This window comes from Vipera ursinii, assembly GCF_947247035.1.
Source record: "Vipera ursinii genome assembly, chromosome: 2".
NCBI lineage: Eukaryota > Metazoa > Chordata > Lepidosauria > Squamata > Viperidae > Vipera > Vipera ursinii.
In genome coordinates this window covers 111,088,607-111,114,301 of record NC_139513.1, presented here as the reverse complement: position 1 = coordinate 111,114,301, position 25,695 = coordinate 111,088,607, and the positions used below count along the sequence as shown (strand labels likewise).

Sequence of the window (25,695 nt, the reverse complement as noted above, 5' to 3'; positions counted from 1 at the left end):
TTGGAAACGACTAGCACGCATGTGCGGGGGAACCTTTACCTTTACCTTTATTTGCAGCTCACTAGTTACGGTAAGGACAATTAAGTTTTCCCCCCCACCAACCAGTTTTATTCTCAAGACAAGTATGATGCAGCTTTTTTCTGCCCATTCAGCTGGCACAATCACTTGCACACTTGTTTTGAACTTGCAGCCAGTCATTATCAGGAGAAAACATTTCTTTATATTGTGAAGAGCATGTATCAACAAAAAAAATGTGGATATCCAGTGCCCCACTATTTGTTCATCAGGATAATGATACAAATTAGGTTTTTTGTGTATGTGCACTTACAATACAAAGCAAAATTTCAAAAGTATAAGACCATAAACAAAGCAAAGGAGAAGCATTTTTTCTAAAAAGCAAATATATCCACATTAAAAGATTTTTATTTTAGGACCATCTCTCTTGTGAAACCACAGGATGGCAGTCACCACATAAAGTTGACATACTGTCCTACGGGAAACATGCCTCAGAAGTCTTAATAAATAAAGTTAGAAAGCCCAAGTTATATACAAATATCTTAGGCAAATATGTTTACAAATCTATGTACAATAAAACAAATGTAAACAGTTAACGCAGCAAAGGGGACACAAGAAAGGGATGACAAAATTCAAGCTATGAGTAGCAATGTGCCCCTAGTCTTTCTTGGCTTTGATTCCTTCCTGCTTCCTTTGCTTTTGGGCAATTGTCACCAAGCAACTAAAGTCCAATCCACAGTTTTCTTGAAATAAAAATAAGGAAAGCCAACTTAATAGGAGAAAGCTGACTACCAAGGAATTGCCGAACTGAGGGTATGTCTCCATTTTAGAAAAGAGCAACTTTGGCATATTTGCATTATGTATTATGCTTCATAGGGAGATGCCACATATATTCTCCATGACCACAACCCAAATATTTTGCAGGGCGCTGCTAGGTACAAAGACCCCTTCATAGAAACTTGTTAAAAATTCATTCCAAATCCATCCATTGGCCAGAAGGTTTCTAAACCTTCCCTTGAAAATGAATTGACTTATTCAAAAAAATAAAAGTGGGGGGAGAGCAGGGGTCTTGTGTACAGTGTGAAAGATGTAGGATACCCAGCATCAAAGCAGTCCCTAGCTAGCCAACATACAAAACAGAGGAGATGGGGAAAAAAGGAAGTGATTTGGGCAAGTGCAACTCCTGCAATCTGTGAGAGAGACACCAGTGGTGACCATTTTAAGAATGTCCATGATGGAAATAGAAGAAAATAGACTGTATTAACAAGGAGTGCTCTATATGTGCTTGGTTTTCTGAGCAGTTTCCGCATTCTGCAACACCCACTCAGCTCCAGGAGGGGGTGCCAACAGAAAACTATCGCAGCTTTTTTCTTATTCCTTCAAGAATCAAACCCAAGTCCCATCATAGCTTTGCAATCCATTCATACGCTCAGAGGGAGCATGCCAGGTGCAGATGATGGTCTGGATGCTCCTAGACCTGGTGGCGGGCCTTGGTCAAACCCGTTGACTGCCCTACAAGACAATAAGAAAAAATCGTTAACAAGTAGCTTTGACCAGTTATCCCTCCTCTCTAACAGGATTATGTTAGTCCTATAACGACAGCAAGGAAAATTGATTGACTTCCAAAACTCAAGCAACAAATCCATCCATATACTGCAAGTTGTCTAGAGAGAGAACAACAGTAAAGGATAATGCTCCACACAAATAAAAAAGACATTTTAAAAAAGGTGTTAATATTTGGGGCTGCTTCATTGGGAACATGTGAGATACATAAACACTTGGCTCATCAGGAAATACTGCTGCCTAGTCATCCAGTCACAACCCAAATATGCTAACTTGCTTTAGTATGTTTAGCATCTTCCTTAGAAACCTTGGCCTCCTAGTAGCCAAACCAGCTTCTGTTTCCATTGCTTTATCAAGATTCAATTTGATAATGATGACACACAAACTTGACATAGTGATTGCTACATGTCCCAAAGCTAGCCTACCTGTGAATGTGACAACCTCTTTTACTGCAATTCTGGCTGACAATATTTATTTATTTATTTATTTTTGGGACTTATATGCCACCCTATCTCCCGAAGGACTCGGCGGCTAACAACAATAAAAGACAATAATACAAATGTTTAAAAAAAATTAAAGCCCCAATGATAAAATATTAAAAACATTTTTTAAAATCCCTATTGTCAGTCCAGGTCAGCCTGATGGAAAAGAAATGTTTTAAGGCCGTGATGAAAGGACCGGAGGTCCGGGGCCATCCGGAGCTCAAGGGGAAGTTGATTCCACAGGGATATAAAATAAATAATAAATAAATAATATAAAAACATTATTTAAAAAGACTATCAGGATACTACCGTAAGATGCTCATAATCAACCCTTTACAGAGTTGTAGATTAAAAGCTATAATTATTTATTTTATTTATTTATTTTTTTAATTCCATTTATATCCCGCCCTTCTCCGAAGACTCAGGGCGGCTTACAAGCTTAGCAGTAGCCTTCATTCTATGTATATGCCTGCTTATTAGGGCTTTCACGCACACCCCAAGTGGCATTATTACAAAGTCAGCTTATTGCCCTCAACAATCTGGGTCCTCATTTTACCTACCTCGGAAGGATGGAAGGCTGAGTCAACCTTGAGCCTGGTGGGACTCGAACCTGCACTAATTGCAGGCAGCTGGTGTTACTTAAGGAGGCATTAGCCCACTGCTCCACCAAGGCTCATTTATTTGATTTATATACCGCCCTTCTCCCGAAGGACTCAGGGCAATAAAATAAGAATAATTGAAGGATTGCAGAATAAGTAAAATGTTTACTTGATGTAAAAACCAGTTTGCATGTATATACAGTTGCAGCAAGCTATGCTAAGGAAGATTAATTGAGACCCTTTGAAAAAAAATGTAGTGTTATGAAAAAGTATATTATATTCTCTAACTCTTATATATTTCAAACAAATCAGCAGAAACAGCCTTTTGTCTAATTTTTTATTCTCTCTTTTCAGAATGACTAATTTTTTATATTATATTTTCAAAAACAGAAACAAAGATGTGAGATTTTTGTCTAGAAAATGGATTCCAAAGTTCCAGCATGATTATACTACTAAGTTCCAGGATCACAGTCTGCCTAGTCCAAACAAATAATAGTTTGTGCAATTCTTCTATATCTGGTATTATTTTTAGGTTTAAAACTGATTTAAAATCTTAAAATGCATTGCCCAATTACATAACGAAAATATAAGCATATCACCAAAATGAAATTCTGACGAAAAACATTTTCCCAGTAACATTACATTAACTCGACCCTACCTATTCTCATCAAGATTTCAGTTATAAGCTATATCTCAAGTAAGGAAATTCATGAGGTATTAAGGTTGGAATAGAATCAAAACTGTTAGCCTGCACTGATCCGTTGTACAATTAGATTTAGATTTAGATTTATTAGATTTATATACCGCCCTTTCCCGAAGGACTCAGGGCGGTTTACAGGACATTTTAAAATCATACCAATACAAAATACAAATTAATCAGCTCTAATTCGCCAGCTACTGTATAAGTCATCAGATCTAGCAAACATAATAATGAAATCCAAGAGCAGCTGGGTTTTCCCAGAATAAGCTAAATGATAGTGACACAAATCTTGGAAATTTTTTTTCTATCTTGCTGGTACTTTAAAGCTTCCCTAAGAAAAGTAAAAAGACCTATTCTTACTGTTAAACAATGAGAAAACCACACTGTTAAGCAATACAACTTGTCAAGAACTGAAGCACACACACACACACACACACACACAAAACCTGAAATAAAAAACTGCAATTGAAAACACCTACATTGTAGATTCCATACTGAGCAACTCACGGCAGGCAATAGTACTAATAAAGACTGCTAGTAACACAAGGTATGGTATCAGAAAGAAGACAGAACAAATGATCCCCCAGATCTCCAATTTATTCAGTGGAATTTATGTCATTTTGGGGAAAACTGAAAAGAAATCCTTTTGAATTATTTTCTTCTAGAATGAATGAAATGTTTTAAAAATTGATCTGGTCATGCCTTATACTCTTCTACTTCTATAATTTAGTAACCTATTTAAAAAATTGTGCTGCAAGCAGTTATAAAACTCTCAAAAGTTTGTTTAGATCCCTGCATCTTTTGCAACTAGTGACAAAGCAAAGTATGTTAGGAAATGTACAGATTAAATCAAGAAACAAGCAAACATGCAAAGGCAAAGAACAAATGTTTCATTTTACTTAAGTGCCCAATAATCAGTTAAAGGAGCTTCCCACATGCCTGACAGTTATTTAGGCCTAGTTAACCTGCAGCTTGACTATGGCAATTCAGTGTCTACATGGAGCTGCCCTTGAAGGTCACTTGGAAGCTCCAACTGCTCCAGAATGCAGTGGAGTGGGCAGTGAAGAACATGCCTCAGTATGCCCATGTGCCACTCCTGTTCCACAAACTGCACCAGTATGCTTGTGGAAATCATTCAAGCTGCTGTTACGATCTATAAAGCCCTACATGGCCTAGGGTCTGTTTTACTTGAGGGACTGCCTAGCTTCTGTGGCTGATGAGAGCTGATAAAGCTGGCAAGATTCAGATCCCTTCAATTAAACAGTGTTACATATTGGGACCCAGAAAGCGTGCCCTTCTCTGTTGCAGAATCTGCCCTCTGAAGTGAAATTCTGCTGGAGATCCGTGTGGCTCTATACTAATGGCATTCCAGAATGTCCTAAAGACCTACTTGTTCTCCCAGGCCTTGAGTTAGAGCGGCTGGGGCCCTCTCAGATGTTTGTATGCATGGATACTGTTTTTATTTTTCTTTTCTGTATTTATTTTATACATTCTGCCTGCTTAATTTTATTGCAACTTGCCCAGTGTTAGTCTGGAGTTGGGTTGTGTTTAAATTGAATGAATAAATAAATGATAGTAACTAAACAATTCAATGCCACTATAAAATAATAATCTTATTCATGGCTGGGCCTTCAACTAACATTGTCTTTTGAAGACAGTTTTGAATCATCTTGTAAAAGAGATTATTCTTTGTGGTATGGACAGTGTTCAGTCACTTTTACTCGTGGTACTGGATTTTTTGGAATATTTCTTCAGTAGTGCTGATTGTATAAAATAGATGGTTTCAGATCAAGTAATAAAATATTTTATCATAAAATCGGTATCTGTTGTAAATTTCATTTTTGTCTTATTTCAAGGGAGCAGAAGAGAAAACAAGACTATAATTAAAAACTAATGAATCAGTATTTCACTATTCAATTCATGATATATTTGTAGCAATTACCTGAATCCTATATAAAATTTATATGACATTTGTCAAGCTTAAGCACCAATTTATATGAATTTATAGGATGTGCATTTTTCAAGGTTAAAATGTGTAATAAGAATTTATTTTGCAACAGAATTTCCACTTTCCCTTTTGAAGGAGCAGATTGTTATGCCTCCCAAATTTTTATATTACAGTTCAATCCAATGTATACCATGTGTTCCATTCAAGTAACATGCATAGAAAGGATCAAGAGAAAAGTACAGCTTATTACTGAAACTCATAAATATTAGAAAATTAAATTCAAAGAGAGGCTATTAGACTAATAATGTCAATTCCAAATCCATTATGGACAATACACATAAACAATAATCTCCAAGCACGAAGACAAGCTCATCACACCAAACCAGGCACAATTACCCATGAAATACGTAGGGAATCTGACCTAAACATATGGGAGAGATAGAAAAAATCGTTTTTGTCCAAGACATGACCGCTGGAAGTTGGAAATGAATTTCATTTCACAAATGCCCAGGAAGTTTTGTTTTAGAACCCAGTTTTCCAGTCATGAAAGGAGGAATTGCTTTCCACATTCTAACATGGAATTGTTAATATTCAGGCACTTTTATCATCTATATGCCTGCCTTTACTTTGAGAACAGAGAAAGAATCTTTGCTGATGGTGTACAGCAGTTGTGCCTATAGATGTTCATGAATCATGTGTTCAAGCTCATGTCCTCTGCCTCAAAGTTTGAGGGTTCTGCAGTATCTTAGCTGTTCCTAACACTGCAGTCTTCTGGACACAGAGCTCTGACATTGTTCCTGGGATGTGTTTGAGCATGATATTTCTCCAGTTTTTCATATTCCTCCATCTTGACATGGCTTAGCACCACTACATCTATCACCACCATTGTCTTCTGCTACTTGTCAATTACCACAATGTCTGACTGGCAAGTACCTGCCTACCTGTCTGGATCTGGAAGTCCCACAGGATCTTAACTCTCTTATTCTCCACCATCTTGCACTTAGAGCACCATACACTGTGCAGATGTTCCTGTAAACAATGCCAGCTAGTTGGTTGTGCCATTCAGTGTAAGCTGTTTTTGCTTACATCTATGTACATTTATATATCCCTAGTTAATTCTGTGGAGAAGGCCTATTCAAATGAATTTTCAGCAACGGTTAAATGAAGTTATCAAGATAATTGTTTGGAATATAAGTAACTGGTACAATAATGCCAAGCTATTAGAAGATAACAATTGTGTCTTGGGTTAAGTCCAAAGCAAACATCCAATTTAACTTTTTTCACAACAAAGTCTAAAAAGCAAGTTCATTGTGACTCAGCTACCATCCATTAATTCAAACATGTACCTTAAATTCCTCCTCAATTTTCTTAGTTCTAAGCCTCTACAGCTCTGACATCATCTTCAATAAACTTCCTATGCAAGCGATGTATTGTGCTTGTAAATCTGACATCAGCTTACTATATGTCTTATCATGCTGAATTAGCTAACATGTAACTCCACAGAAAGCCAACAGAGAATTCAAAGCAAACAACACAATAGCAGCAAAAGCTGCAGTACAGCAATGAGCAAATTACCTCAGTCAGTCCCACCACCCAACTATAGGCCATTCATAAGGCAGCAGCGGCAGCAGATTGGGTCGGGTTCACAAGCAAACGTGGCTGTTTCAGGATCCAGCGACAATTGGGGGCAGGGAGAACACTACAGGGGCTATAGAGAGAAAGAAAGAAAAGGAAGGAGGAGAAGAACGGGTATGCCTGAGCTCACTTTCCATGTTGTAAGAAGTTCAGCCCTAGGCAGTCATTCTCACCCGTTCATATTTGGATGCTCAAATTTAAGTACAGATTCTGGGCTGGGAGTGGAGACAGCAGATAGAGAGGAAGTGGAAACAGCACAGGAAGAGCTACACAGTACACAATACCATGATGACATGTCAACAACACTAACCAAAAGCAGAAGCAGTGCAGAGAAAATGGGTGTTGATGCTTCCGGATCACTTAAATAGCAAGATGTTTACAATACTTAGATGCTGCTGTTTTAACTTTAAATGTATTTAAATAATCTCTGCTTACCATGTGAAGTCTGAACTATTGTTTAAGAGAAAACCGTAATTTTCTACTGCAATGTACATTTTTTTTAAACTCTAAATTTATGCTATTGATAAACACAAAGTTTTTGTATACTACATCAAGAGTCAATAAGAAAAAGGATTGATTACTGACAGACTGAAAGATGTTTACTGGTTGCAGAAGTGTAGGCTCCAAGTTAAGGGAGACAAGTTTTCCAAAGGGGAAAGAGTGAGATCTGGAAGAAGCCAGACTAACCAACATTGTAGAAAGCATAAGGGTCATGACAATAAATAGATCTTTATGCAGAATGAATAAATCATTTCTATCCTGCCCATGTGCAAACAGCTAAGACATATCCTTATTCTGCAAGTTGCACATTTGGCTAGGCATAGGAGCCTACAGAGACTTCTCTCCAATTTCTTCATAATATTTTGAAGAACTCAATTTTTAATATGGATTTATTATTCATCAGCCTTAGATAGGTATTCATGCCAAAGTTACTGCTTTTATGTACTCTGTGAGGGACTATCTTTAAAAGGTACTTGCATTGTTCAGTATTTGCAAGTACTTGCAAAGGTTCAGACTGCACTCTAATATATCCACAACGTTGGGGAATGGCAGCAGGTGCATAAACAGAGGGCCGTATTGTTACCGGGGGGGGGGGGTCGTCTCCGCTACTTACAAGCGGTGAGGCGCTCAGACCCTCTGTTTCTTCCCTGAGGTCCCGGGAGCGAGAATGTGCAGCGTCCTGAGCTCCGGCTGGTGTACCTGAATGCCACGTCCGTGGTTAATAAAGCTCCCCTCGTTCGGGATTTAGTTGAGGGTGAGCATGCAGACCTGGCTTTCATCACGGAGACTTGGTTGGGCCCAGAGGGTGGGGTCCCTTTGGTTGATCTTTGCCCACCAGGTTTCCGGGTGCTACACTGGCCCCGGGCTCAAGGTAGGGGCGGGGGTGTGGCGGTAGCTATTAGGGAGACCTTATGTCCGCGGGAGACCACCATTCCTCAGATAGTCGGGTGTGAGTCTCTCTTTTTGAGATTTGGTCCGGGGGCGCAGTTGGGCTTGCTGCTGGTGTACTTTTCGCCTAGTCGCGCAGCGGCAGCCCTGCCCAAGCTACTCGATGTCCTCTCTGGGTTGGTGATTGAGTTCCCCAAACTTATAGTTTTGGGTGACTTCAATCTACCATCCCTGGGAGGTTCATCTGAGTTAGCTCGGGAGTTCATGGCTTCCATGACGGCCATGGACCTGACGCAAGTAATTTCTAAACCAACTCATGAGGGAGGCCACACCCTTGACCTGGTTTTCTTATCTGGACGGTGGTTTGATGATCTTGGTGGGGGCTCTCCATTCATTATGCCCCTGTCATGGACCGATCATTACCTCCTGCGGCTGGTCTTCCGTTTTGCCACCCTCCGCCGTGGGGGTACGGAACCAACTAGATGGTACCGCCCCAGACGCTTAATGGATCCTAATAGGTTCCAGGCAGCGCTGGGGTCCCCACCTGCCTCCGTTGCTCACAACTCGGCGGATGCCCTAGTGGAAGCCTGGGAAAGGGCGGCCACTGGGGCACTTGACCGAGTTGTACCCTTGCGGCCCCTGACCCGGTGCAGATCCCAACGAGCTCCAAGGTTCTCTACGGAGCTCCGGGAGATGAAGCGTCGGAAATGGGGCCTAGAGAGCTGTTGGAGGTCCAGCCGATCTGAATCCGACCGGTTGCGACTAAGAACCTTTATTAGGTCTTATCTCGCAGCGATGAGGGCGGCGAGGTGTAATTACTTCTCTGCCCTCATCGCGTCCGCAGATAATTACCCGGCCGCCCTGTTTAGGGTGACCCACTCCCTCCTTAATCAGGAGGTGAGGGAGGAACCCTTGCAGGGTCGTGCCGAGGAGTTTGGTCAACATCTGCTGGATAAAATCGCTCGGACCAGTCTGGACTCCAACTGGGCAGAGTCTGACGATCAGGACACGGGCGGTCTTGTCAATGTTATCTGGGAAGAGTTTGATTCTGTGACCCCTGAGGAAGTGGACAGGATTATGGGGAGGTTGAGCTCCACCACATGTTTATTGGACCCGTGCCCTTCTTGGCTGGTTTATGCAGCTCGGGAGAGGACACGAGGCTGGTTCCAGGCAGTTATATCTGCTTCTTTGAGTGAGGGTTATTTCCCCACCGTCTTGAAGGAGGCGGTGGTGAGACCTCTCCTCAAGAAGCCTGCCCTGAACCCAGCTGTGTTGAATAACTTTTGTCCAGTCTCCAACCTTCGCTTTCTTGCGAAGGTTGTTGAGAGTGTGGTGGCGCATCAGCTCCCCCTGGTCCTGGATGAAACGGATTATCTAGACCCGTTCCAATCGGGTTTCAGGCCCGGGTACAGCACGGAGACGGCATTGGTCGCTCTGGTGAATGATCTCTGGAGGGCCCGGGACAGAGGACATTCCTCTGTCCTTGTCCTATTAGACCTCTCGGCGGCTTTCGATACTATCGACCATGGTATCCTGCTGCGGCGTCTCAGGGGATTGGGAGTGGGAGGCACAGTTCTTCAGTGGTTCTCCTCCTATCTCCTGGGACGCTCGCAGTCGGTGTTGGCAGGGGGGCAGAGGTCGATCCCTAGGACTCTCGTTTGTGGAGTTCCTCAGGGGTCGGTCCTCTCGCCTCTCCTGTTCAACATCTACATGAAACCGCTGGGTGAGATCATTTGTGGTTTTGGAGTTGGGTATCATCAGTACGCCGATGATACCCAGCTTTTCATTTCGACCCCAAACCACCCCAGTGATGCCCTCGATGTGATGTCCCGTTGCCTGGAGGCGGTTCGGGCCTGGATGGGGAGGAACAGACTTCAGCTCAACCCTGACAAGACTGAGTGGCTGTGCATTCCGGCATCCCGGGACATTCAAAATATTCCACCTCTTTCTATGGGGGGTGAGTCCTTACCCCCCGTGGATAGGGCTCGCAACTTGGGAGTCCTCCTAGATTCACGGCTTACTCTGGAAGACCATATAGTAGCCGTGACTAGGGGGGCTTTCGCCCAGGTTCGCCTGGTGCGCCAGTTGCGGCCCTATCTGGACCGGGATGCCCTGTGTACGGTCACTCATGCGCTCGTGACCTCTCGCCTGGACTACTGCAATGCTCTTTACATGGGGCTTCCCTTGAAGACCACTCGGAGTCTCCAACTGGTACAGAATGCGGCCGCGAGAGTTGTCTTGGGAGTTTCTCGGTACTCCCATGTTACACCTTTGCTCCGCGAGCTACATTGGTTACCAGTTGTCTTCCGGGTGAGATTCAAGGTTTTGGTTATGATCTTCAAGTCCTTACATGGCATGGGTCCAGGGTACCTCGAGGACCACCTGCTGCCGGCGTCAACTTCCTTCCGCCCTGTGCGTTCCCACAGAGAGGGCCTCCTCAGGGTGCCTCCAGTCAGGGAATGTCGACTGGTGGCCCCCAGGGGGAGGGCCTTCTCTGTAGGCGCTCCAGCTCTATGGAACCAACTGCCGGTTGAGCTCCGGATGGCATCGGACCTTCGCTCCTTCCGGCGCGGTCTGAAGACCCATTTATTTGAACTAGCTGGTCTGGCCTGATGGGGGATGTTAGGGTTTTTTAATGGGTTTCTTATATTGTTATTGTATTTTTAACTGGGCACTTGTTTAATTCCCTTTTAATTTTTGTATTTGCTATTTATATATGCCCTGTTCACCGCCCTGAGTCCTTCGGCAGAAGGGCGGTATACAAATTTAATAAAAGTAAAGTAAAAAGTAAATATATTACTTCTAGTAATATATTTAATTATTTGGATGATTATAATTAGGAATCATCCAAATCTAACTTATTTTTCAATAAGCTCATATCAAAAACACTGATTCTGAAGAATAAAAAAAGAAATACAGGAAACCATTAATTCAAATAAGGAAAGTGGCACAGCCACAGACTCTTAAGCCTTGTGTATAATAATATATTTTTTGGGTAGATGAAACTAGTATTCTACAATTTTAATGAATGGCAGTTGAAGACTTCAGGGTTATTCACTTTTAAATATTGCTTATATTTGGAAGCCAAATGTGAAGTATAGTAAGTCAAGCAATTCTGATTTCTTTTGGTAGGAGATGGCTCTTATTGTTAGGAACATTTCTCCCATTTGTAAAAATGTTCAAAGTCAAAATATAAAGTTGTTTTGGGCTGTCTTGTCATCTTTCTTGCAATGCTGTCAAATGGAAGATGTACAAATTCCCATTTTTTCATTCATAAGGAAAAGGTGTAACAAGCTAAGTTTGAGCCTATGCCCCCAAAAAAGAGAGAGACCCAGTTTGGTGCAGTAGTAAGGCATCAGGCTAAAAACCGGGAGACCATGAGTTGTAGACCTGGGTGACTTTGGCCCAGTCATTCACTCTCAGTCCTAGGAAGGAGACAATTGCAAACCATGTGTGTAAATCTTGCTAGGAAAACTGAAGGGACTAGTTAATGCAGGAGTCAAAATTTGTTTGAACCAAAGAAGAAAAAAAAAATAAAGATGTTTATGAATCAAAGTGGGAAAACCTGTGCAAAGCAACTCTCTAAAACTTCATGTAAAAGTGAAACTTACGCTTTGTCATAAAATGTTGTATGTCCTGGATGACAGAACTTCATGCCATTGCTGTTGATCATACTGTTATTTATGTTTCCTGCAACATATGATTTACGTGATGCCTGGTCCTTTGCAAAGTTCCTACAAGCAGCTAATTTGGATTCTAAAGCCTGAGAAGGAATGAAAAAAACAGAATGTATTATCAGTGTGGGTGAAAGATTAGAGACGGTAGAATCATCAGGAGCCACATCACAATGAAAAGTACAAAGAATCACTTGGGGCAAATTATTTGCAAAGAAATGCTAAGTGCTCTTAACGTAAATTTTTAGTTAAGAACCCAGTTTAAAAGTATGCTCATTAAGGAAAACTTCTGGGTGGCGCTTCAGCGGCAAGGACGGTCGGATTCGACCGCCGGCCCTTCGATCCCATTGAAGCGGCAGAATAGCCGACGATCAGCTGTTCCGCCACTCAAAAACCCCTCTCCTCGGGCGAAGAGGGGAGGGGGAGCTTCCAGGTAGGGGTAGAGCTCCCCTAGTGGCCCAGAACATTTGTTCTGGGGCATGAAGGGTGAGAGCCCCCCCGAAGCCTGGGAATGCTCCTGAACGAAGGACTCTTCTGCTTAGGCAGAACAAGACGCTGAATCCACTCCTGACGGATTTGATTGTCATCTTGAGTTACGGTAGCAGCAGAGCTGATGCAGAAGCAGTATAAATAGCAAGTACAAAGCTTTAACTCTGAATCTCAAACTCTTCCTACTCCAACGATTGTTTTAAAGAAGGGGAAGATGGCGCCTTTTTTTTCCTAATAAGAAGTGAAAGTGTTCTTCAAAGTAAAGTGACTGCTTGAATTGAGTGGAAATATGTAAAATGGACTATCAAACCTTAAAAGAGCTTGCTGTAATTTGGAGGTGCTAAAAAGTTATTTTCAAGATCTGGTTATTTCACAGTTTATCTACAAAGTAATAAATGGACTAGAAAGTGAAAGTGTGTATTGAAAGTCATTAGTTGCAAAAATGGCTCCCAAACCGTATAGACCCGTTTTTAAAAGTACGGAGGCATTGCTTGTTCAGCAGTCTGGAACGCAGTCTTTGAAGTTACCCCCCGAAGCTGCTGCATCTGTATTGACTTTAAAAGATTTACAATATGCTTTAAACAATGCCTTAAAAATCCAGTCTGAAAAAATATTTGAGAAGGTGGCAGAATTCATTGAAAATGAATGCAAGAAAATAAGGGAGGATACTTTGATGGCACTTCAAGTGTTTTCAGGCTGTATTGAGAACCTGGATGAACGTGTGGAAGAAGTGAAACAAAATAATCTGATGCTGGAAGCTAAAATAGGTGAAGTGGAGAATAAAATGGAAAAACTTGAAGATGAAATGATGATGACGCAATATAGAGATATGGAATTTGCTTTGAGGATCAGAGGTTTGAAAGAGAACCCGCAGGAGAATCTGGAAGAGACGTTGGTGGATGCTTTGGCGCCTATTTTGGGGTTTCAACCTGAAGATTTTTTTGGGAAGATAAAGTATTTCGTGTTAATTCTTGGATTGCTAAACAAAGGAAACTGCCAAGGGATGTGGTTGTGTATTTTACAAAGAGAAAGATTAGAAATGAGATCATTCAAATCTCTTATAATAAAAGACTTAAAGTGGCTAATCAGGAGGTTTTGATTCTGAAAGAGATTCCTCCAAGAATCTTCAGAAAAAGGAAGGATTTTTTCTTTTTGGCAGATGAATTAAAGAAACAACAGCTTCGGTTCAGGTGGGAGATACCAATGGGGATTGTGGTGAATCATTCTGGAGAAAGATATTGCCTTAATACAGTAGGGATGGCACGTGATTTTTATTCTAATGTATTGAAAGCAGGCTTACCGTCATCCTCAGAAGTTAAAAAAGGAAAGGAAGAAGAAGAGCAACAGTTACAAGAAATAGTTTCGGAAACTGTGCAATCCTTGGTTTTATTTAAAGATCTTAAGATTCAAAGAATGACATGGGCTGCATCGAGATTCAAGGAATAACAATAATAATAACAGTAGAGATTAAAATCAAGTGTATGTAAGGAGGACATTGATAGAAACAAGATTTAGTAATGGAATTTGTTAAAGATAGTAGGATCATCAAGAACTAATAATGGTGGATATTTGGGCATGGTGTTTACAGTAGATCTTAAAAATTAGTATGTATGTATTTAAATTGCTAGTCTAAATGTTGGAGATGTGGTTGTGATGATGCAATGTATTATTATGTATGGTTGAATTGTACAAGATTACAATTTTAAAAGTTAAAGTAATTTAGTGGAATATGTAAGATTTTTAAGAAAAAGATAAGGTTTTTCTTTTCTTTTTTCTTTGTATAACTATTTTTGTAGGGTACTATTATAGATTGTATTGTTATAGAAATTAAATTTAATAACTATAGTAGAATTTTTGATACTGTTATATTGGAAGAAGGCTGATTTGTTTATTATAGAAGAACGGATTTTGAAAGTTTTCAATTAGGTAGAAAAGGTAGAATTTGGAATATGTGAAGAATATTTGTAATGGAGATATATTGTGATGTTTAAAGAGAGTTAAAGCGCGATTGGATTTAAAGTGTAATTATATTTAGTTAGTATATTTTAGATTAAGATTGTGAAAATAATACCCTGTATTCAGGTTTGGGAAGTTGGGGGGGTGGTGCATGTGGGGGTGGTAGGGGTATTGGGTGGGTTAGGGTATGGGTTAGGGGGGGATGGGGTTTATGTTTTTTTTTTAAAATGTACTTTAAAACTTTTTAATAAAAAAAAAGGTATGCTCATTAATTGAAACTGGCTTTAAATATTCTTCTACAGAGAAATTCTCTAAACAGTAACCAGTTATTTACTATCCATCAACGTCTTTAATAGCGGAAACTGCAATCTGTATACTTTAAGAAAACATTAAAAAATGATAATAGCTAATAAAGATGTATTGTACAAGTATTTGCAATACAGGAATTGGGAGTGGAGTGTTGAAAATATATGCACCTCACTTTATTGATCGTAAGATATAACATTTGTAAAATTTCATACAGTGTGTACCTATTGTTCATCTTTTAACACAGCCATGAACTGTTTTAAAAAGAATTAGTAAAAGCTAAGTTTTAAGACGCTGAACCCTATAAATAATATTAATCTTACTATGCTAGATTTTACTGTCATTTCTCCCTACATGAAACCACAGAGCTATTGATCCTAGCAGTACATGCTTGGTTCCCAGGCCAGTTCTTTCCAATGAACATATATAATCCCTCCCTCCTTTGTATATACAAATTTTCTGTAGTCATTCAATCTAGCACAATTCTAAATTTCTCTAAAATAAGCCCCAATGAGTTCATTTTTCCTTAGTATAATAGTACAGAAACATTTGTTTGCAGTGATGAAATAAACCCACTAGTGCTTCAACTGATTTCAATGCATGTAAGGAATTGCACTGTATGTCACACAGTCAGCATCTAGAAACAGCCATAGCAAGATAGTATGATGCAGAGCATAGTTCTTACCCCCACTTTCCTTAGAAGATCACCTACAATGTTGAGAGCTGATATTCGGGCAGATGGAGTAAGGGGGCTGGTACCAAAGCCATTGGGAATAGCTGCAACAAACCCACAAAAACAACAGAATAGTCACATAGTAACAATGTCAAAACTCAAGCATTAAAACAACAACAAAAGGAATAAAGAGCAACCCCATACCAGGATCCTCTGTGTTTCAAAGAATAAGTACTGTAGCAATATATTTTGTCTGAAGTTATGATGGTCAGGAAAGAAACAATTCTATATACAACACTGATTTATATAAAATCTTATTTCCATAAAATGATTTCCCACACCTTCCTCTAAGGCTGAACATGCATATTACCCAGCGTAATTCAACGGTAAAAACACAGGTAGTCCTTGACTTATGACTGTACATTTAAGGACAGTTCAAAGTTAAAAGGGCGGCTTCCGGTTCACGCGCGCAGTGCTTCCGGACGTGTAGGAACAGTCTGCTTCCTGCTGTCCATTTCTTTCTTTTTTGGAGGACCCTGAAAAGGGTCAAAAATCACTTTGGAGGGCAATTACTGAGAGGAGGATTTCCCTGCAATCGTGGAAGGGCAGCAGCCCTTCACTGGAATCTGGTGGAGCCCTTCACTGGAATCTCCTTTGACCCGAAGAGACCGTCCATAAAGATGGCCGATTACTAAGCCGCTCCCTGCCAAAAGCCAAAAGCACTACCTAGAACACAGGTCTGCAACCCGCGGCTCCGGAGCCACATGTGGCTCTTTCAGCCGTCTCCTGCGGCTCCCAGTCCTCTGCCATGTGCAGTCCCCCCCTAAAAAAAGGTGGGACTAAAAAAGTTCAACCTATCAATTCAAATATGCAGGGTAGGTGCATCTCTTGCCTTGGCTCCACTCTTCAGTCAAACCCTGTTCTGCGCATGCGTGCATGTACGCGCATGTGCACACATTTTTTGCGGCTCCCAGTTTTTCCTTTTGTGAGGGAACCGGTTCCGAGTGGCTCTTTCACTGTTTCAGGTTGCTGACCCCTGACCTAGAACTAAGAAGCAATCTGGAGGACCTGGGTGAGCTTTTACCTTTCCTATTCCCTTAACCATCCTCCTGTGGGACTTTCCTGAAAATCTCCTTCCTCTTGTTTTGAGAAAACGGCGAATATCTACTTTGGGAACAAATCTTAAAGCCTCAAAGCTTCAAAAGAAATTCAATTAATTCAGCAAAGAAATTAAGCAATTTCATCTGTATTTACTAAAAAGCTTCTATTTGTTGCTGGGGATCCACTATCCTATTTTTTCTCTAAGCTGTGAATTAAGGAAAAAATCTGGACTAATCCTACAAAAGTCCTATATTAATTTGGGGGGGGAAGAAAAGAAAATTCTTACATTGCATGTTATATGTTAATGATGACATCTTGTGGCGAAACATGGTACAGCAAGTAAATTTCTTTTTTCTGTTGTGAGAGCTGACTGAATAACAGAGTTGTCCTTGACATTATGCTTAAAGATAAGTGTGGGAACACCTGGCACTGAATACAATTCTTCAGGAAGTCGAAAATCCTGGACTATTATTAAAACAGCCTCCAAGGAAGATTTAGCTGCAAACAACGAAATGGATAAATACATCCCACCACTTGATTATAAACTGATACTAGACACAATCTTGGCAATGACAGAGCAAATTAAAGCCAAACTACAAGAAAAATCTGACAACTTAAAGCCACCAAATCAAACTCTGAATTTAAATTTAAACCAAATAGAAGAAGTGGAAACTAACACTAAAATAGGAGATTTAAAAGAACAACAAAAGCAATCTACAGAAAACCTTAAAGTCTAAACTTTAATGGCAACTACAAAACTTACAATTCAAAAAGCAACAGCACCTGAAGAAAGCAATACCAAGAGTGAAGACACTAAAGGCCTTCAAATACACTATATTGAGAATTCAACTAATCAAATGACAACCATAATACCAGCTACTACTTTCCACCTAACCCAGATAAAATGGGAAGAACAAAAAGACTTGACTGATCTATGACAACTATATTATATCAATCATCAAAAACTGAATTATCAAAGCAAAATTACAAGGGTTACAAAGGGGACAGCTTCCTTGCAAAACTGACATTTGGATATGCTCCCTGGATTTAAATAAGGGGTATAGGAAGAAAGGAAGATACATTTGAGAATTTAAAGATGGCAAGACGGAAGCTTGATTGGCACAAAAGGAAGGCAAGAGTTAGATTTAAAAAACTGAACTTGTTTCTTTTTTTGGGATTCCTAAAGATAGACTATAAAAATATCTTTCAATGGATTAAGGAGAATCTCTAAAAAATATAATTGATTTTACATTTAGCTTTTAGATTTGTAAAGGAAAACAAAACTAAGCTGCTAGAATATAACTGTGAACTATATTATAGAACTTGGAATGACATATCAAAAGACAGTATTTTATAATTGATGTACGGTCAAGATAGAATATATCATTGCTTACTTTTGAACTATAGTATAGAATCTAGAATTTTATATATAAAAGTAGTATCTTAATCATTGTTGAACGGTTAAGACAAAAAATATATTTCTAATAACGTGATTTGTTAAGATGAAATCTAGACTTTAATGGTAAAGCATAAGAATGTTTTGTAATGAACAATGTAAGTTTTGTAGACAAGAGAATTATGCTTTATTAAAATAGGGAATTGTGGGTTACCCAACAATTAAGCTTTCTCCTATATACTATAGGCTACTCTAGAATATTCTATTGCAATTAGATAAAATTTAAAAACAGGATATTGATATGTATTAGTGAAAATATATTTTAAATTTTATTAATTGACTAGGTTACAACTAGAAGTGTATTAACTTGCCTATTCTGACTATGTAATAACTAAGGGAATCAGAGAGGGCACCTCTGTTGATGTAACCTGAACTATTTACAACTGGTTATTTCTTATTTTAACTACCCAACCACCATATTGCTTCACAAATACATGTATATGTAAATATTAAAAAATCAATAAAACTTATATAAAAATCAAAGTTACAAGGGCCCTGGTAAAAAGTGACTTACAACCAGTACTCATACTTATGACTGTGAAATTATTACCCTTGTGTTTATGTGATCGCAATTTGGGCACTTAGCAACTGGCTCATATTCAGGACCATTTGCAGTGTCCTGTAGTCACATGATTGCAATTTACCACCTTTTAAGGGTGGGCATCTCTCGGCTTGTCACCAAATTCTTACTGTTAGTGTTCTAAACTCCTAACCCACCTTGCTGTTAGATAGGTCAGATTTTATAGCTGAAGACAAAGGGAAAAATGTTATAGATAAAATGGATTTGTTTCCTTATGTTACTCAATTGTTCTCTGAACCAATGTTTTGAGAACAAAAAACAGCTATATATGGGGATATAAAGTTTAAGTTTATTATATTTGTATACCGCCCTTCTCCTGAAGGACTCAGGGCGGTGAACCTGGCTCAATTTCCACTTGTAATATAAGCATTCAGTATTTCAGAAAATACACATGTATATGTTCTACCTTTTGGAGAGGGAAAGCTGTTTTCACAGCTTTTCCCAACAGGTGTTGCTGGCAATGACAGTGAAGCTTGTACTGCTGAATCCATCTTTTCACAATCCAAGGTAGGAGAACTAGGAGCAGATTTCCTAGTTACTTCTTGTTGTCTTTCTCGTACTGCTAGTTCTTGCCTTAAATCTGTAAATTTTAAGGAAAAAAATGGCAAAGTTGAGTATTTTAGCTATGAGTATAAAAATCCTTCCCCTCTCCCCGGTCCATGCATTCTACTATTCTGTTCATTCCTGAGACACTCCTCTGCCTCACAAAGGGTCAACAAGATCAAATTGGAGGCCTTGGAGTTGCTTAACTTGATTTCACAGCCTAAGCGGGGATAAGGATGGATTGATCCCATGATCCAATGTCAAATAAGCCTAAATGAATATGCTTCTTGTCAATCAGATATATGCTTGTTTGACAGTTCATGAAATAGCCATAAAATATGAATACATTAGATGAACTTTAGCTTCAGAACTAGAAATTCTCTTGCAATGTTCTTATAACCTAGAAAATCAGAGTTCACCATTATTACAACATTAATTAGAAGCTATATATTAAGTAGTACCTCTGGCTTCATCTTTCAGTCTTTGTACAGAAACTAGCAGAGATTCCTTGTCATCCAGTTCACTTTCCAAAAAAGCATTTCTCTCTATGGCTTGATTCAGCCTTTGTTCAAAATCTTCTAAAGAAACAATTGTGGCCCTAGAAATTAAAAAAAAATCAGAAGAAAAAAAACTCTTTGGCAGACATCTAGCTATGGGAGATAAAAAAACAGAGGATTCAATAGATCTCTAAGCCTGTAATAAGTATAGTGAAATCAAAAATTGTTTCAAGCCATTATCATAATCTTATTCTTAATATTCTATATCAAATACACACACACATGCCTGCTTGCGAGATGCTATTTTAGATAATAAAGTAGTCCAAGTGATACCTTAGTATGTATGATATAAAATCTGCTCCCATAGCTTAGAAAATTAAACCAATTGACTAGTTTTCTTAAAAATGTTCTGAATATTAGTTAGGAGAAAGTACTCTATTACCCATAATCATTGCTGTCTACTCAATTATTAACTTTGTTAAATAAAAACTATGTAGGAGAATTTAAATAAAAAGCAAATGCAAATGTGATGCTTACTTTTTTAACATTAATTCAGCAGAAAATATAACAAATGAAAGTGGTTTCTGGAATCTGACAAACCCTATAATTGTTCTAGTTACAGAACTGCATCAATATTAAGTAACTATTTATAGCACTAAAGAAATAAAAACCTGAGCAATAAATGCTTTCTTCAGTCAGATAACTGGCAACCACCAACATTCCTTACCTTTTAGCACGCTCAAGATCATCATTGGCTTGTTCTAGCTCTCTCACATATTTATGCAATTGATCTTTAATTGCCCGAGTCTGGCTCAAGTCATCTTCCAATAAAGACACTTGCTTATAATTTTGTGCATACTGGTGTTCAAGTTTTTCCTGAAAATATAGGACATGAACAATTCTATACCACTGAAATTAATCCAAGAAGTTTAAATACATTTCTATGCTACTGTCCAAATATAGCTATGGAGTGCTTTAGATCTCAAAGGAAAAAAAAAGCTCTGGAAGATTCAGGCTACAAACAATTGTTGGACTTAGCATGAAATATTCAGGTTAACAGTTGAACTGAAGAGGAAACAGTTAACTGGACCTCTTAAGGTTACAAGACACAACCTAGGAAACTTCACTTTTTCAACAACCCTCTGACTTGGGTTGAAATTAAACGACTTCCAATTTTATCAATCAAAGACTGCAAAAATCCTAAAACAAGAGTGATATGCACTTAGATATACAATCTAAGTGCTCTGTCCTACAGCAAAAATTGTTCTACAGCAGAAGACATTTTTCCTTCCCAAGCCATACCTTTAAGGTTTCCACTTCCTGTTTTAATCTTTGGTTGTCTGCTTGTAAATCTCGGTTTCTTTGTTCGGCCTGTACCAGTTGGGCTTCTAACTCTGCTTCCAATTCTCTGCTGCCTTCCTGAAATTCTGCCAGCTCTTCATGGGCCTCTTGAAAACTATAACAGGAATAATAGTAGTGAGTAGAGTTTTTTTTCCAGGAAGATGCTTTTATTAGAGATATGAGGCCATTTAGTTCTGAAGCAGAATTATTTTTGAGGTGACATGAGCACCCACACTGCACATATTGGCATCTTCTTAATGAAGGTGCATCTTTTTCCCAACTTGCAAGGGAATAGAGACAATAGTGAGAGGGTATAATGACCGTGTCACATTCTATTGGCATATTGTATCTTTAACTCTAGTACACATTTTTAAGGCTGCTGTCAAGCCAGGAAAAGGCATAGTTCTTTATAGCAATACCAACGGATGCTGCCAATGCACCCACTTTCCTCTGAAGTATCTATTAGACTTGTGAATTCAAATAGCTACATATCTCTATTTGTCAAAATATTAGTAAGCACTGCATTTCTCTATCAATTGCAACATTTTTTATTAAAGCTGATCAGAACTTTACATATATAACTTTTCATATATATACAATGTAAAATTAGTTCTTTTGAAAGTCCTTTGCCATTTATCTAAGAGACTGCCACTACTGACATATTGTAAAGTCATGTTAAAAGAGATAATTCTGAACAAATTAAATCCAAGCAGATTTCTTCAAGAGTGGTTGCAGATGAACCCACCTTGATTATTTAGTAGAAATCTATACTGGAAGATAGACATGGAGTGTTTTATAATGCTGATTCTCCCAGCTGCCTTTAAGACACAGGCAAAGTCTCTCAACTACCGAAGAATAGAGATTATCAAAATTAGATAGCCTTGGAAGTAAAACCATACTTCAATAAAAGCATAACTTTTAGAAAAGAATACACCCAGTAAAATAGACAAGTGTCACAAGAATCTGAATTAGCAGTGTTTCTGAAGTGATAAAGGCCCCATTGTTTGGAAAAAGAGATTCCATATAGGGCAAGGTCACTTCCAATAGAGATTCTATTCATGTATCCTACAGTATTAAGACTAGTCAATTCAAGTATAATGCTATTTTTTGAGATACTTGGCTTCCATCTGCAGGCTTCTGGATCACAAAGAGAACATTGTTAATGCAGTCATATATCAGAATAAAACTCATAATAACCCAGTATCAGAACTATACCTTTGTTTATATTTTAAAGTCAGCTCTTTCCAGTATGCAGCTTCTTCCTCTGAAGTTGAAAACTCTGGGATTTCTTCACAATCCATGATAAGAATTAACTATAAAAAATTAGGGACACATTATTTAGCTAATATTTTGTTATTTTATTATTTAGTTAATAAAAGCATTTCCATTTTCCTTCCAGCCGTACACTGTACATGGCCTAAGCAAACCAACACAACTTCCCTGAACTAGAACAAAAATCTTTCTTTGAGAGGACACAGAAAGTCTCGTCAGTTTTTGAAAGCTACAAGGCACATCTTCTATTCCTGACCTCACATGAATATAGTTATACTAGTTTCCATTTCCAGAAATAATTAACCAGCAAATCCAAGTTTTTTTCAATGAAGGGCAGAAGTATTATTATATTTTTTCATCCAGCCAAATTAAAACAAAAACTTTTGGATGCATGCATATGAATATCTGAAAGAATTAAATCAGAGTCACAGTATCCAAAGAGGGACATCAATTATTTCCCCAGTTTCAGTCATGTTCCTATTAGTTTTACAAAAATTACAACCAGAAATTCCCTTTTACAAGAGATGTATCACCTGCAGAAACATTTAAATTAGGGATCTTTGGGAGGAGGGTCCTCTTCATAGATATATCACATTAATCTCATTTTCAATCATATTAAGCAGCAACTCATTCTTTTAATTCATTATAATTGTTCCACTGCCCTTCAATCATATTCTTAGACCAGCTTGTAAAGTAAATCAGTCAAATAATTAGTACATTGCTAATTGCTTCCTGCCACAGAATTGTGCAAATCCCAAGGTTAGCTAAATGAATACTAGCTGTGGAATAAAAAAAACACCAGATCTTACACTGCAATACTATTGTTTTCCTAAATATTCTTTCTATTTTTAACATAAACAAAAATAAATTAGATTCACCTTAAATTTTCAGAGAAGAATTACAGACTTCCTCAGATCTCACACCTAAAGCTATCAGCTAAAAAAAACCACAGTGATTTCTGATAACCATCAGCCATTTCCCCTTCAGACAGAAAATCTAGCACTTTTCAGTTTTGTGACCCGCATTTTTTATTCAAGCAATGAAGGACAAACACTAGATACTCTATTGTACATGACTGAACAGTGTCATGTACAACAGAGAAATGTCCAAGCCCCTACCCCCAAACAAGCAAAAAAGGCAAGTTGAAACTGTAACAAAAAGCAGTACAGTAGTTTTTGAACTCAGTATAACTAAATAGCCTTCAGATAAACAGTGAAAAGAAATAGTGAATGAACTACTGTTTGTGTTTTGCCATTTTCCTTCCAGCCATACACCACTGTACATGGTCTAAGCAAACCAACATAAACTCCCTGAACTAGAACACAAACCTTTCTTCGAGAGGACACAGAAACCTTGCAAGTAAAAAGATATCAGGGAAAGTTCTAATTGTTCAGTGGAAGCTTTGGTCTTGATAAATCTTATCTCCCTTATTACTATAATAGTATCAGTGCTTCTTAGTCAAAGTGCTATTTAAAGCAATTTGCACCATACTAAAAACAAACTACTGACAAGCTTCTAAATCACTATAGTTCTGCTTTTATCACTAAAGTCTTTACTTGACTTTTGCAATTTTAAAAAAGTCAGTAGTACCAAGTCAGTAATACAGAAAAACTCCAAAATAATACAGTTAAGTAGTGCAACATTAATTTGCTTTCAGTAAAGCATCTAAAAATAGGTTTGCATACTCTGCTGAACAAAATCAAACAAACCACAACACAGGATATTATTTGAATCTAGATAAAGTCATTGGTCAACTGTGGATTACAGCTAAAAATATGAAAAATATTAGAAACCAATTGTTTTCATTCATTAAGCTATGGCTTAGCAAAAATATATAAACTCAATCACAGGGTCTGGAAATAACACAATTAGTTAAATATTACACCCTAGAAGTGAATATGATGACAATGAAATCTGAATGAGAGAGAAGTCATATTAACACTGCTTAGGTTAAAATCCAAAAAACTCATGGCTTGAACTAAAAATTTCAAACAAAATAGTGCTTTTTTTCTTACCACCCCCCATGCATATTAGTCAATGTAATTAATGAAGAAATATTGCTATGGGGTCTCTATTTTTTAAAAAGTATTATTTTTTTAAAATAGCATGAAACTGACAAGAAACCAAAAGGAACACATGTTACACTTTAGGAAATATAGTGAAAATAGGTTTGGGGCAAAACAAAAAGAATAATCACTATCTTGATTCATTGAAGAGATTCATTCTATGTAATCAGGGAGTAACAATAATAGTGGGTGTTTATTAAAATAAAAATGCTAACCTATAGAACCTAGAAGACATACCAAAATAATTTCTCTAAAGTTCACCCTTTAAATAACCACTTCAGGGATTGCTACAATTGAGCAAAAAAACAATCTTCGGTTGAAAACTGCTTGAGTTCGGGATGTCACAAAATAAGAGTTCAAGTATCTGACATCTCCCCCTTCAAGTACATGTATCAAAGAGCTATTAATACTGTACATACAGAAAAGAATAAAACTGATATACCAAAGTAAATTATTACTATGTTTCATTCTCTACAAAGATTTCTTGGAGCATCAAACAAGACTAAAAACAGCAATACTGCATATTCAAATATTGTGATTTCCCCCAAAAAATTATTTGTTAAATTTCTATACTGTCCATTTCACCTGAGTGATTAATATTGGCCAAGAACACCTACATATGTATGAAATCTCTTAAGAATCCTTTTAGCGTTTATTTAAATAATAAATAGAAGTAAAAATTGAACAAAGTATGGACCTAACACTGTTCCATGGCTAGTGTACGTAGATTCTCTTGCATGGAAAATAGCTGCTGAAAAGCAGCCAAGCAGAAAAACTATTCTTGGCTCAAGAACCTAACTGGGCAATGTCTTCCAGTTACAAGAAATTAACCAATTTCCATACTCCTGTCATTATGTTTTCGTGCTCAGAAATAGCACAGGTAAGCAATGTGCAGTTCAGTAGCATTCAAACAGAAGAGCCCATTATGTATTGGATTCTCACAGAGCAATCCCAAAATGTTATAATACAGAAGCATAATACAGATGTAAGTAATACTAGCAAAAGAGATTTTCTGTGAATGATGCAAGTTTTAATTCATGTGACCTCAGATCTACAGAGACTCATTCCCTCTTGAGTAAACATCAGAATGAGCCAGGTACTCTTCCCAGCTTGGTCTAATTATTTCCAAGCAGGAAGTTAAAGGAATGACCTCTGACATTTTTAAGTATATTTTACAAAACCCTGCACTTTTTAAAATGTATGGGAACTGAAATAGCTACCATACACTACATACTAAAAGCTCAACATCTTTATACAGACTTTAAGAAATGAAAAGCAACCAGTGGGGTGGCAATAAAAAGTGGATAAACTCATTCAACGGCAGAAGAAAGGTGGAATATGAGTATGATAAATAAAACAATTGAGGATTTTTCATGAGAGTGATTTTTCTTTAAAATCACTACTATACAG

General features: G+C 38.2%; 1 protein-coding gene across 5 annotated transcripts in view; it reads right to left on the bottom strand.

The window, feature by feature from the left end:
- Window positions 1-405: 405 nt before the first annotated feature.
- The window catches only part of NDEL1 (nudE neurodevelopment protein 1 like 1), a 28,636-nt gene continuing 3,346 nt past the window's right edge, over window positions 406-25,695 (bottom strand). For 2 of the 5 annotated variants that reach the window (XM_083355392.1, XM_083355393.1), the window contains exons 2-10: window positions 22,163-22,260; window positions 20,909-21,062; window positions 20,334-20,482; window positions 19,571-19,707; window positions 18,973-19,146; window positions 15,442-15,533; window positions 11,943-12,094; window positions 6,883-7,015; window positions 406-1,527 (exon numbers count right to left, since the gene is read on the bottom strand). In XM_083355392.1, coding sequence (XP_083211518.1) covers window positions 6,916-7,015; window positions 11,943-12,094; window positions 15,442-15,533; window positions 18,973-19,146; window positions 19,571-19,707; window positions 20,334-20,482; window positions 20,909-21,062; window positions 22,163-22,248 — 1,044 coding nt within the window. In that variant the 5' untranslated portion in view covers window positions 22,249-22,260 and the 3' untranslated portion in view covers window positions 406-1,527; window positions 6,883-6,915. Of the gene's footprint in view, window positions 1,528-5,703; window positions 5,729-6,882; window positions 7,016-11,942; window positions 12,095-15,441; window positions 15,534-18,972; window positions 19,147-19,570; window positions 19,708-20,333; window positions 20,483-20,908; window positions 21,063-22,162; window positions 22,261-25,695 lie in introns of all 5 variants that reach the window. The other 3 variants (XR_014491578.1, XM_083355395.1, XM_083355394.1) reach the window with 3 other exon arrangements.